Below are 14,863 nucleotides of genomic sequence, written 5' to 3'. Positions count from 1 at the left end.
AGAAGCAAGAACATCCTTGAAGTGGCGAAAACCGCTCAACACCAAACCTAATCTCAAACGTTTGTTAATGACCTATGCTCCCCAAGGCAGGAAGTCAGATTTCATTGTCAACTTACTCCATACAATTTGCTTGAACTATTCATCATAAGGGCCACACAATGACATAACACTTCATGAACAGCCGGGAGGGACAGTGTCATAAGCTGAGATGAACCATTGTGACAGTCTGTGCCAGTGTTATGTAGGCCTTATGACCAAAGGTTCTTAGGAAAAGCCAGAGTTAATAGTATGACAATGCAAACATATGGTATTACCACAAACATCCAAGTTCCCTCTGGGGTTACTACTAGGAGTATTGGGAAATGATCACACCCAGATAATGTGTGTGTAAACTTTATTATCCTTGAGAACGCTTGTCTTGAACAGAGAGAAATGGGTGTACACAGGTCAGATTTCAGTGTTTTCTACGAACCTCAATGCAACATTTGTACAATATCGTGGCGCAGCTCCGGATGCATGAGGCCAGATTTACCCATAAACCATGGCGGTAGTTTTCCAGAATATTCTCACTAGACATGTGCTACTTGAACAGGAAGAAAACAAACCCTAGAATGTTGGCTGCTGCAAGCAATCGTTCTGAAGAGTTTAATGTTTGTATTCTGCTCTTTTTGTATAGTCATTTTTATTTTATTTTTAAGTATCATGTTTATGACCAACTACAACAATACACTATAGACAATGCATACTGTATGGTATTCTATCATACTGAACTTCTTTCTTTAAGTATCACAACATATCATAAATTCTACAATGTTTCTTCAGTACATGAAATAACTCTGGACCACTGGCACAGGGATATACAGGAGTTCTATTCCCTCTTGTGTTTTTATTCTCCTTTGTGTAATATTGGACTTCCTTCACCCTCCTGTTAGTTGGTGTCCGTGGTGGGACAGTAAAGGCTTCAAAATACATTTGTTCAGCCTTGAACACAACATAGGTAATACTTGTTATTAAATGCATAACATGGACATTGTGCTCCTGGTTGCATTGTTACAGCATTATATGTTTGGCAGCACATGCACAGACCTCAGCATATAGCAGTTATGTTTCACATCATCATCAACTCCAGAGCTGTGGGATCGTGTGCCATACATCACAGTGTTAAGTGGAGAGACCCAAACGTCCATGTTGACCTAGATATTATCAGCTAGCACATGAGCATTTGGAGAGGAGAATCAATGCAAACCTTCTCAGTCTTGGTGTTGTCAACATATCCCTACATGCTTGATAAACTACACACAGTAAAAGTACACCATAATCCCAATAACTAGTGTTCCTAGTCCATAGTACTGTATAGTGTTGCGTCTTCAACACATAGTACCTGTTCAGATAGACAAACAAAAACTATTGAACAGAAACAGTCAAGAACCAAACGTAGGAGAGAGAGAGAGTGGTGAACCAAACGTAGGAGAGAGAGAGAGTGGTGAACCAAACGTAGGAGAGAGAGAGTGGTGAACCAAACGTAGGAGAGAGAGAGTGGTGAACCAAACGTAGGAGAGAGAGAGTGGTGAACCAAACGTAGGAGAGAGAGTGGTGAACCAAACGTAGGAGAGAGAGTGGTGAACCAAACGTAGGAGAGAGTCGTGAAACAAACTTGAAAAATGACTCAGTTGACACCTCCTGTACAAGGCCAAGCTGTGCTCAGAGGGCAGGGGCACTCCGTGATGAGCCCTTCACCCACTCCCTCTCTGGCTCCTCAGTAAAAGTCTCCACTACCAGTACTCTATTATCATCTCTAGAAAAACTCATATTTTAAAAAGCTGCTCTATGGTTGATACAGTCTATGGAACAGTGATAGAATATACCTGGACAGAGTGGTGTACTGTACGTTAGCTTTTACCTGTTAGCTATTTTCTCTAGGAGCTAAGAGCTGTCGCCATGCTGTGCAGTGGTGAATGGGGGGGCTGGTCAGGCCAGCCTAAGTAGAGGGTTCAGTTAGCCTTGCTCTAGTCCATTGGAGAGGGAGGGGGAGCAAGAGGAGGTGGGGAGTGAGAGGAGATGGGAGCAAAGAGGAGGTATTTTTGGTTGAGTTGGGTGTGGTGGTGGTGGGGTTGAGGTTTGGAGTGTCCAGAGGTGGACTAGGTGTCTCACAGAGTAGAGAGATTGTGTATGAGGGGTTTCAAGGCAGGGAATCCATATTGAATCCATAAGCAAGCTGCATCTGTAATGTATTTGATCCCCGTGTAGGGTAAGTGTGATTCAGGTTGGGTAAGAGGGGTTGGGATGTGGGGGTACTGGGGCCTTATGCTCTACATGATCTGCAACCCAAATGGACACCTTAAAGCCTATATAGGACACTACTTCTGACTGGAGCACTATTGGCCCTGGTCAAAAGTAGTGCACAAAACAGGGAATAGTGTGCCATTTGAGATGCATGGACCCATGTTGTAGCCGTAGGGGGGCTGGGTGGGGTAGAGGTGGTCTACATGTTGTAGCTGTAGGGGGGCTGGGTGGGGTAGAGGTGGTCTACATGTTGTAGCTGTAGAGGGGCTGGGTGGGGTAGAGGTGGTCTATATGTTGTAGCCGTAGGGGGGCTGGGAGGGGTAGAGGTGGTCTACATGTTGTAGCTGTAGGGGGGCTGGGTGGGGTAGCCTGGAGCAGTGTATCCATAGCCTCCTGGATATCCTGGCTGGGGAGCCACTGGAGCGGAACCTGCTGTCAACATCAGCTGTTGACCTGTATGTGTACACACACACACACACACACACACACACACACACACACAGTTATACATACAGGGTTGTCTATATTTCATCAGTAACACACAGCCGGCTTTCTAGCGTTACATTCAGAAGACATGACTCATTCCCCACCACAGAGGATTCCTTTAACAGGCTAGAAGGAACCGGAGCAGAAGGACTGGAGCCAGTTTGGGATTTTAAAAGCATCATAGTCTGCACTACCGAACCTACCAAACACTATGGGGGTGGGTTCTGGGACTTTTTCCTCAGTCTTCCTTTGGCTTTCTGACTCCTCCAGTTTGTCCACCTGAGAACAGAGGGTAAGACAGGAGTCAGAGAGAGGAGCCAGTCAGCCACCTAATGGGTGAGCTCACTAGAATTTAAGAAAAAATTCAACAAAAAACTACAAATCTTAATGTTCTGCAGACAGAAATTAATTTATTGGTGTTAACTTTTGTCATGAAGACAACACTACACACAATATTATACACTACACCTTTCAAAATCATACTTTATAGACTAGTATATAGCTCTACAGTGAGGATGCCTTAGAGAAGATGTCATGCGGAACTGGTGAGACACTTCACTCCAGCTTTCCTTACAGGTGAGGAAGCGTCTTTAAAACTACTCTTTATTAGCATTTCATTGCGTCTCCTGTTGAGGAGAAGCTCAGTCCATGCCAAGATACTGACAGTCCACTTTTATCCAATCTTAGAAAACACAAACACATCTCAGTCCAGGAGCAAAACAGACAAACCTAAATCATAACTTAGCATGCTTCTACTACAGGGCACTCCTTACCTAGCAAAATGCTACATTTCATCAATTCATCTAGAGCTGTTTGTATTTTGCTTGGTTAAGAGCATGCATCTTTATTTTCCTTTTTACTGTAAGAGGTACATTTAACTGCCATCTTAACCAAGGCTAGTTTGTGGTCATTTTGTTAAAGTAAAATGTGCATCAATCTTCCCAGGCAATGCTCCAGAAGTATGAGAAGCACACGGTCAAATAAAGGCTATATAAAACATATATCAGGCAAGGATTCTGATGTCTTCAAGAGTCAAACAGAAATGTTTAATTTACGTCATGTAATACTCCTTGTATAGGTCTTAGAAATCACTCCATCTACAGGTAGTTCAAAATGCTGCAGCTCGGCTTTTAACAGGCATCAGGAAATGTAACCATATCGCACCCGTTTTAGCTTTTCTATAGTGGCTACCAGTCACTTTTACAATCGATTTTCAAATTGTATTAATCACGTTTAAGGCTAGGAGTGGTTTAGCCCAATCCTATATCTCAGATCATTTATCTCCCTTTCGAGCCAGGACACAGCATGAGATCCTCTGGCAGGGCAACGTTGACCATTCCAAAGTCTAGGTTGAAAATAAAAGAACACTGGGCATTTGCCATTAGGGCCCTTAGACTTTGGAATGGATTTGCAGATTCAGTGCCTCTTTAAATCCCCACTGAGGATCCTTTCATAAAGATACTTTCATGTATGATTTATTAGCGTTTTTGTTTCATTGTCCTGCCTCCGGTCTTTGTTAGTACTTTTTATTGTATAATTTTATGATGGGAAGGACTTTGTTGCCTCTATTGAAAAGCGCTATACAAATAAAAGTATTATTAATAATAATAAATTCATGCAATTAAATCATTTTGAACAATTACAATGGAATAATTACAACAAACTGGCAGTGTAACGTTAAGAATTTCAGCAGCAGAGGGGAAAGAGACTACAAGGGAGTACAGGCCTCCTCTTATGATTCAAATCATTAAAGTGTAGAAAGCCAGTAGGGAATATGGTGCCACTTGGGACACACAGACAGTGTGTGGGAGAGGTGCATTTGGTTGTCTGTGGCTGTATACCTAGGGAATCTTCTCACCATGTGGTACTGTGCACTACACTGTTGTTAAAGCTATATGAGAATAGTACAACAGATCTGTATCTGCAGCAGGGGTCTGCGACTCCAGTCATCCAGGAAGCGTCACTGTGTCTGCGACACTTCATCTGCTGCCCATCTAACCAGGTGAGTACAGAGGAAACCAGCAGACCCTGCAGCCCTGGAGCTGCCGACTACTAGCCTGGTCCCAGATCTGTTAGTACTATTGCCAACTCCATTGCCGTCATTGTCAGGCCAATGTGTGACAAGGAGTTGGCATGATAGAACCAACAGATTGACACTCAGGCTAGCTGACTACTGATGTGGAGGATTACAGCACAGCACCTTCCAGAGTTGTGGACTGGAGTCACATAATGTGGACTCGAGTCACAAATTTGATGACTCGAGACTTGAGAGAAAATAAAAATAACTTGACTCAAGACTCGACTTTGACTTGGAACTTATCTGGCCAGATTTCGTAATGTTTTGTCTGTCACTCATTTTGTGGAAGAGTTTATTTATGTGGATTATTCTACACAGCCAGAGGCAGTAGCTTCACACTTGCAAAAAAATCTGCAAAAGATTGTCTCGTGAAATGTACACTGATTGAAGCTAGTGAACAAGTTATCTTAATTTAATTCAACATATGGTTTCCTTTGTTCAAATTTCCCAGAGTTGCGTGTGTCTGTGTCCTACTGTCGCGTTCAAAACAACCGGAAACTCTGAAATCTCCGACTTCGGTACATTCAAGACAACTGGGAACTTGAAAAAAAGCGAGCTCCGACTCAACGGTCATCCAACTTGTGATGTCGGGACTCTATCTAGAGCTCCGACTTTCCAACATGATATCACTGACGTCATGATTTGACCTTGTACTTTTCAGAGTTCCCAGTTGTCTTGAAAGCACCATTAGTCTGTCACTCTGGTTGTGCGTAACAGGAGTGTGCATGCCTCAGTGCCCATAGAAATAGGCCTGTGCTCCACACTTTGGAGTCAGAATGTTGAATAAAATAAAATAGTTCCATGTAGGCATGGTGTTGAAATATCAATAATAATCATTACGTCTGATTAAGAGGAATGTACCAATGGATGTGGAAATTGCCTTTTACATTGTAGAACCAGTTTATTGGTTGTAATTGCTATTTGGGAAATTGTATGGTCCTAGGGGCCAAGTGCTTTTATAATTTACAGTACAGTCTTGCCCTCTACCTGTGTCTGTTCAGATAGGACAGGTTAAGCCCGATACAGAGGATATTTCTTTTGGGCTATTGATTGTGTATATTTGGTAAATCTACGTATATATAGGATATGGCACTTTCACCATTGGATTACCAAGGCCTGTAAATAAATCTACACTGAGCACGTCAACCTGCCTTGCCTTCTGCTGATGTCATGCCCTCACGACTGATACATGTCCCTATTTTACAATTACATTGACGAAATGTGTTGTAGACACACACACATATATATATATATATGTTTTTTACTTGACAACTTGTGACTCGAATTGGAATTGACTCGAGTCTTGACCCGTTCTACTTGTGACTCGAATAATAGTGACTTGGTCTCACCGTTGGCACCTTCTACCATGTGTTACTGTTCTATCACACTGTTCTACCATGTGTTACTGTTCTATCACACTGTTCTACCATGTGTTACTGTTCTATCACACTGTTCTACCATGTGTTACTGTTCTATCACACTGTTCTACCATGTGTTACTGTTCTATCACACTGTTCTACCATGTGTTACTGTTCTATCACACTGTTCTACCATGTGTTACTGTTCTATCACACTGTTCTATCATGTGTTACTGTTCTATCACACTGTTCTACCATGTGTTACTGTTCTATCACACTGTTCTACCATGTGTTACTGTTCTATCATGTGTTACTGTTCTATCACACTGTTCTACCACGTGTTACTGGTCTATCACACTGTTCTACCACGTGTTACTGGTCTATCACACTGTTCTACCACGTGTTACTGGTCTATCACACTGTTCTACCACGTGTTACTGGTCTATCACACTGTTCTACCACGTGTTACTGGTCTATCACACTGTTCTACCACGTGTTACTGGTCTATCACACTGTTCTACCACGTGTTACTGGTCTATCACACTGTTCTACCACGTGTTACTGGTCTATCACACTGTTCTACCACGTGTTACTGGTCTATCACACTGTTCTACCATGTGTTACTGGTCTATCACACTGTTCTACCAAGGCCAGCTTCTTCAGGCAGAAGTTTGCATCCTGTAGCTCCAACTCCAAAAAGTTCTGGGACACTGTGAAGTCCATGGAGAACAAGAGCACCTCCTCCCAGCTGCCCACTGCACTGAGGCTAGGTAACACGGTCACCACTGATAAATCCATGATTATCGAAAACTTCAATAAGCATTTCTCAACGGCTGGCCATGCCTTCCGCCTGGCTACTTCAACCTCGGCCAACAGCTCCGCCCCCCCCCGCAGCTCCTCGCCCAAGCCTCTCCAGGTTCTCCTTTACCCAAATCCAGATAGCAGATGTTCTGAAAGAGCTGCAAAACCTGGACCCGTACAAATCAGCTGGGCTTGACAATCTGGACCCTCTATTTCTGAAACTATCTGCCACCATTGTCGCAACCCCTATTACCAGCCTGTTCAACCTCTCTTTCATCTCGTCTGAGATCCCCAAGGATTGGAAAGCTGCCGCAGTCATCCCCCTCTTCAAAGGGGGAGACACCCTGGACCCAAACTGTTACAGACCTATATCCATCCTGCCCTGCCTATCTAAGGTCTTCGAAAGCCAAGTCAACAAACAGGTCACTGACCATCTCGAATCCCACCGTACCTTCTCCGCTGTGCAATCTGGTTTCCGAGCCGGTCATGGGTGCACCTCAGCCACACTCAAGGTACTAAACGATATCATAACCGCCATCGATAAAAGACAGTACTGTGCAGCCGTCTTCATCGACCTTGCCAAGGCTTTCGACTCTGTCAATCACCATATTCTTATCGGCAGACTCAGTAGCCTCGGTTTTTCGGATGACTGCCTTGCCTGGTTCACCAATTACTTTGCAGACAGAGTTCAGTGTGTCAAATCGGAGGGCATGCTGTCCGGTCCTCTGGCAGTCTCTATGGGGGTGCCACAGGGTTCAATTCTCGGGCCGACTCTTTTCTCTGTGTATATCAATGATGTTGCTCTTGCTGCGGGAGATTCCCTGATCCACCTCTACGCAGACGACACCATTCTATATACTTTCGTCCCGTCTTTGGACACTGTGCTATCTAACCTCCAAACAACCTTCAATGACATACAACACTCCTTCCGTGGCCTCCAACTGCTCTTAAACGCTAGTAAAACCAAATGCATGCTTTTCAACCGGTCGCTGCCTGCACCTGCATGCCCGACTAGCATCACCACCCTGGATGGTTCCGACCTAGAATATGTGGACGTCTATAAGTACCTAGGTGTCTGGCTAGACTGCAAACTCTCCTTCCAGACTCATATCAAACATCTCCAATCGAAAATCAAATCAAGAGTCGGCTTTCTATTCCGCAACAAAGCCTCCTTCACTCAAGCCGCCAAGCTTACCCTAGTAAAACTGACTATCCTACCGATCCTCGACTTCGGCGATGTCATCTACAAAATGGCTTCCAACACTCTACTCAGCAAACTGGATGCAGTCTATCACAGTGCCATCCGTTTTGTCACTAAAGCACCTTATACCACCCACCACTGCGACTTGTATGCTCTAGTCGGCTGGCCCTCGCTACATATTCGTCGCCAGACCCACTGGCTCCAGGTCATCTACAAGTCTATGCTAGGTAAAGCTCCGCCTTATCTCAGCTCACTGGTCACGATGGCAACACCCATCCGTAGCACGCGCTCCAGCAGGTGTATCTCACTGATCATCCCTAAAGCCAACACCTCATTTGGCCGCCTTTCGTTCCAGTACTCTGCTGCCTGTGACTGGAACGAATTGCAAAAAATCGCTGAAGTTGGAGACTTTTATCTCCCTCACCAACTTCAAACATCAGCTATCTGAGCAGCTAACCGATCGCTGCAGCTGTACATAGTCTATTGGTAAATAGCCCACCCTTTTCACCTACCTCATCCCCATACTGTTTTTATTTATTTACTTTTCTGCTCTTCTGCACACCAATATCTCTACCTGTACATGACCATCTGATCTTTTATCACTCCAGTGTTAATCTGCAAAATTGTAATTATTTGCCTACCTCCTCATGCCTTTTGCACACATTGTATATAGACCCCCCCTTTGTTTTCTACTGTGTTATTGACTTGTTAATTGTTTACTCCATGTGTAACTCTTTGTTGTCTGCTCACACTGCTATGCTTTATCTTGGCCAGGTCGCAGTTGCAAATGAGAACTTGTTCTCAACTAGCCTACCTGGTTAAATAAAGGTGAAATAAAAAAAATATATATATCACACTGTTCTACCATGTGCTACTGTTCTATCACACTGTTCTACCATGTGCTACCATGTGTTACTGGTCTATCACACTGTTCTATCATGTGTTACTGTTCTATCACACTGTTCTACCATGTGTTACTGTTCTACCATGTGTTACTGTTCTATCACACTGTTCTACCATGTGTTACTGTTCTATCACACTGTTCTACCATGTGTTACTGTTCTATCACACTGTTCTACCATGTGTTACTGTTCTACCACACTGTTCTACCATGTGTTACTGTTCTACCATGTGTTACTGTTCTACCATGTGTTACTGTTCTATCACACTGTTCTACCATGTGTTACTGTTCTACCATGTGTTACTGTTCTATCACACTGTTCTACCATGTGTTACTGTTCTACCATGTGTTACTGTTCTATCATGTGTTACTGTTCTATCATGTGTTACTGTTCTATTGTTCTATCATGTGTTACTGTTCTATCATGTGTTACTGTTCTATCATGTGTTACTCTTCTATCATGTGTTACTCTTCTATCATGTGTTACTCTTCTATCATGTGTTACTCTTCTATCATGTGTTACTCTTCTATCATGTGTTACTCTTCTACCATGTGTTACTGTTCTACCATGTGTTACTGTTCTACCATGTGTTACTGTTCTATCACACTGTTCTACCACACTGTTCTACCATGTGTTACTGTTCTATCACACTGTTCTATCATGTGTTACTGTTCTATCACACTGTTCTATCATGTGTTACTGTTCTATCACACTGTTCTATCATGTGTTACTGTTCTATCACACTGTTCTACCATGTGTTACTGTTCTATCACACTGTTCTACCATGTGTTACTGTTCTATCACACTGTTCTACCATGTGCTACTGTTCTACCATGTGTTACTGGTCTATCACACTGTTCTACCATGTGTTACTGTTCTGTCATGTGTTACTGTTCTATCACACTGTTCTATCATGTGTTACTGTTCTATCACACTGTTCTACCATGTGTTACTGTTCTACCATGTGTTACTGTTCTATCACACTGTTCTACCATGTGTTACTGTTCTATCACACTGTTCTACCATGTGTTACTGTTCTACCATGTGTTACTGTTCTATCATGTGTTACTGTTCTATCATGTGTTACTGTTCTATCATGTGTTACTGTTCTATCACACTGTTCTACCATGTGTTACTGTTCTACCATGTGTTACTGTTCTATCACACTGTTCTACCATGTGTTACTGTTCTATCACACTGTTCTACCATGTGTTACTGTTCTATCACACTGTTCTACCATGTGTTACTGTTCTATCACACTGTTCTATCACACTGTTCTACCATGTGTTACTGTTCTATCACACTGTTCTATCATGTGTTACTGTTCTATCATGTGTTACTGTTCTACCATGTGTTACTGTTCTATCACACTGTTCTACCATGTGCTACTGTTCTATCACACTGTTCTACCATGTGCTACTGTTCTACCACACTGTTCTACCATGTGCTACTGTTCTACCATGTGTTACTGGTCTATCACACTGTTCTATCATGTGTTACTGTTCTATCACACTGTTCTACCATGTGTTACTGTTCTACCATGTGTTACTGTTCTATCACACTGTTCTACCATGTGTTACTGTTCTATCACACTGTTCTACCATGTGTTACTGTTCTACCATGTGTTACTGTTCTATCACACTGTTCTACCATGTGTTACTGTTCTACCATGTGTTACTGTTCTATCACACTGTTCCACCATGTGTTACTGTTCTACCATGTGTTACTGTTCTATCACACTGTTCTACCATGTGTTACTGTTCTACCATGTGTTACTGTTCTATCACACTGTTCTACCATGTGTTACTGTTCTACCATGTGTTACTGTTCTATCATGTGTTACTGTTCTATCATGTGTTACTGTTCTATCATGTGTTACTGTTCTATCATGTGTTACTGTTCTATCACGTGTTACTGGTCTATCACACTGTTCTATCATGTGTTACTGGTCTATCACACTGTTCTATCATGTGTTACTGGTCTATCACACTGTTCTATCATGTGTTACTGGTCTATCACACTGTTCTATCATGTGTTACTGGTCTATCACACTGTTCTATCATGTGTTACTGGTCTATCACACTGTTCTATCATGTTACTGGTCTATCACACTGTTCTATCATGTTACTGGTCTATCACACTGTTCTATCATGTGTTACTGGTCTATCATGTGTTACTGTTCTATCATGTGTTACTGTTCTACCATGTGCTACTGTTCTATCACACTGTTCTACCATGTGCTACTGTTCTACCATGTGTTACTGGTCTATCACACTGTTCTACCATGTGTTACTGTTCTACCATGTGTTACTGTTCTATCACACTGTTCTACCATATGTTACTGTTCTATCACACTGTTCTACCATGTGTTACTGTTCTATCACACTGTTCTATCATGTGTTACTGTTCTATCACACTGTTCTATCATGTGTTACTGTTCTATCATGTGTTACTGTTCTATCACACTGTTCTATCATGTGTTACTGTTCTATCACACTGTTCTATCATGTGTTACTGTTCTATCACACTGTTCTACCATGTGTTACTGTTCTATCACACTGTTCTACCATGTGTTACTGTTCTATCACACTGTTCTATCATGTGTTACTGTTCTATCACACTGTTCTACCATGTGTTACTGTTCTATCACACTGTTCTACCATGTGTTACTGTTCTATCACACTGTTCTACCATGTGTTACTGTTCTATCACACTGTTCTACCATGTGTTACTGTTCTATCACACTGTTCTACCATGTGTTACTGTTCTATCACACTGTTCTACCATGTGTTACTGTTCTATCACACTGTTCTACCATGTGTTACTGTTCTATCATGTGTTACTGTTCTATCATGTGTTACTGGTCTATCACACTGTTCTATCATGTGTTACTGGTCTATCACACTGTTCTATCATGTGTTACTGGTCTATCACACTGTTCTATCATGTGTTACTGTTCTATCACACTGTTCTACCATGTGTTACTGTTCTACCATGTGTTACTGTTCTATCACACTGTTCTACCATATGTTACTGTTCTATCACACTGTTCTACCATGTGTTACTGTTCTATCACACTGTTCTATCATGTGTTACTGTTCTATCACACTGTTCTATCATGTGTTACTGTTCTATCATGTGTTACTGTTCTATCACACTGTTCTATCATGTGTTACTGTTCTATCACACTGTTCTATCATGTGTTACTGTTCTATCACACTGTTCTACCATGTGTTACTGTTCTATCACACTGTTCTACCATGTGTTACTGTTCTATCACACTGTTCTACCATGTGTTACTGTTCTATCACACTGTTCTACCATGTGTTACTGTTCTATCATGTGTTACTGTTCTATCATGTGTTACTGGTCTATCACACTGTTCTATCATGTGTTACTGGTCTATCACACTGTTCTACCATGTGTTACTGTTCTACCATGTGTTACTGTTCTATCATGTGTTACTGTTCTATCATGTGTTACTGTTCTATCATGTGTTACTGTTCTATCATGTGTTACTGTTCTATCATGTGTTACTGTTCTATCACACTGTTCTACCATGTGTTACTGTTCTACCATGTGTTACTGTTCTATCACACTGTTCTACCATGTGTTACTGTTCTATCACACTGTTCTACCATGTGTTACTGTTCTATCACACTGTTCTACCATGTGTTACTGTTCTATCACACTGTTCTACCATGTGTTACTGTTCTATCACACTGTTCTATCATGTGTTACTGTTCTATCATGTGTTACTGTTCTATCACACTGTTCTATCATGTGTTACTGTTCTATCACACTGTTCTATCATGTGTTACTGTTCTATCACACTGTTCTACCATGTGTTACTGTTCTATCACACTGTTCTACCATGTGTTACTGTTCTATCACACTATTCTACCATGTGTTACTGTTCTATCATGTGTTACTGTTCTATCATGTGTTACTGGTCTATCACACTGTTCTATCATGTGTTACTGGTCTATCACACTGTTCTATCATGTTACTGGTCTATCACACTGTTCTATCATGTGTTACTGGTCTATCATGTGTTACTGTTCTATCATGTGTTACTGTTCTATCACACTGTTCTACCATGTGTTACTGGTCTATCACACTGTTCTACCACGTGTTACTGGTCTATCACACTGTTCTACCACGTGTTACTGGTCTATCACACTGTTCTACCACGTGTTACTGGTCTATCACACTGTTCTACCACGTGTTACTGGTCTACCACACTGTTCTACCACGTGTTACTGGTCTACCACACTGTTCTACCACGTGTTACTGGTCTATCACACTGTTCTACCACGTGTTACTGTTCTATCACACTGTTCTACCATGTGTTACTGTTCTACCATGTGTTACTGTTCTATCATGTGTTACTGTTCTATCATGTGTTACTGTTCTACCATGTGTTACTGGTCTATCACACTGTTCTATCATGTGTTACTGGTCTATCACACTGTTCTACCATGTGTTACTGTTCTACCATGTGTTACTGGTCTATCACACTGTTCTACCATGTGTTACTGGTCTATCACACTGTTCTACCATGTGTTACTGGTCTATCACACTGTTCTACCATGTGTTACTGTTCTACCATGTGTTACTGTTCTATCACACTGTTCTACCACGTGTTACTGGTCTATCACACTGTTCTACCACGTGTTACTGGTCTATCACACTGTTCTACCACGTGTTACTGGTCTATCACACTGTTCTACCACGTGTTACTGGTCTATCACACTGTTCTACCACGTGTTACTGGTCTACCACACTGTTCTACCACGTGTTACTGGTCTATCACACTGTTCTACCACGTGTTACTGGTCTATCACACTGTTCTACCATGTGTTACTGGTCTATCACACTGTTCTACCATGTGTTACTGGTCTATCACACTGTTCTATCATGTGTTACTGTTAACTAGGAGCAAGCAGTCAGGGATTAGCAGTTAGAGGAGACCCGGGGGTGGTCAACCCTCGTCCTAGAGCACAGGAGGTTGGTGGCACCTTAATTTGGGAGGACAGGCCCGTGGTAATGACTGGAGTGGAATGATATCAAACACATGGTTTCTATGTGCTTGATGCCGAGAGGTTTTTGTTTCAGCCCTGCACTTACACGCCTGATTCAGACTTCAATCTAGAAACACAATTTGCTGAATCAGGTGTGTTGGTGCTGGGCTGGAACATAACTTCACAGGGGGTGCAGGGTTCTCTAGGACCAGGGCTGGCCAGCACTCCCTCCAATATCACACTGTTCTACCATGGTAGGTTCCTACATCAGAAACCCAGGGTCTATGTTACAACAGAAAACAGACAGAACAAAAAAGAAAGAAAGAAAGATCCAGAGACCGTCACCTTCTCCGCAACCTCATCAACCTGGAAGAGAACCAAAAGTTCTTTGACCTCACATGGCTTGGGGTCAAAGGTTACAGGAAGTGGTGTCATGAGAGATTGCTTTAACTCTAGAGGAATGCTAGGGTTCCCCAATTTAGTGGCTCATGTTTTTAACTTAGTGAAGAAATACAAAATAATCAAGTTGTATAATTGTACAGAATCATTCTAGCCTTTGAAAAGAAACCGAGTGAAAGCATTCCCTAGCAGCATTATCACATCTTTAAGTAAACTTTCCACTACTTTCCTCTTCATTTGTATTCCCAAAAGTATTGCTTCATTTCTACCCTGTCTGTTAGCAGGAAGAGATCCATTATTTATCTTATATTTTACAACATTTTCACCCACTG

The 14,863-nt window shown here is 42.1% G+C and overlaps 1 protein-coding gene across 3 annotated transcripts in view; it reads right to left on the bottom strand.

Moving 5' to 3' along the window:
- Positions 1 to 377: 377 nt before the first annotated feature.
- LOC109896026 (clathrin heavy chain 1) overlaps positions 378 to 14,863 on the bottom strand; it is a 41,347-nt gene continuing 26,861 nt past the window's right edge. For 2 of the 3 annotated variants that reach the window (XM_031829910.1, XM_020490215.2), the window contains 3 exons: positions 14,472 to 14,498; positions 2,973 to 3,048; positions 378 to 2,736 (listed from right to left, as the gene is read on the bottom strand). In XM_031829910.1, the coding sequence (XP_031685770.1) occupies positions 2,615 to 2,736; positions 2,973 to 3,048; positions 14,472 to 14,498 (225 nt within the window). In that variant the 3' untranslated portion in view covers positions 378 to 2,614. The remainder of the gene's footprint in view (positions 2,737 to 2,972; positions 3,049 to 14,471; positions 14,499 to 14,863) is intronic. The other variant, XM_031829911.1, reaches the window with a different exon arrangement.

This window comes from Oncorhynchus kisutch, linkage group LG8 (assembly GCF_002021735.2).
Source record: "Oncorhynchus kisutch isolate 150728-3 linkage group LG8, Okis_V2, whole genome shotgun sequence".
In the NCBI taxonomy this organism is placed as follows: domain Eukaryota; kingdom Metazoa; phylum Chordata; class Actinopteri; order Salmoniformes; family Salmonidae; genus Oncorhynchus; species Oncorhynchus kisutch.
This window is presented reverse-complemented; position numbering and strand designations above follow the sequence as displayed.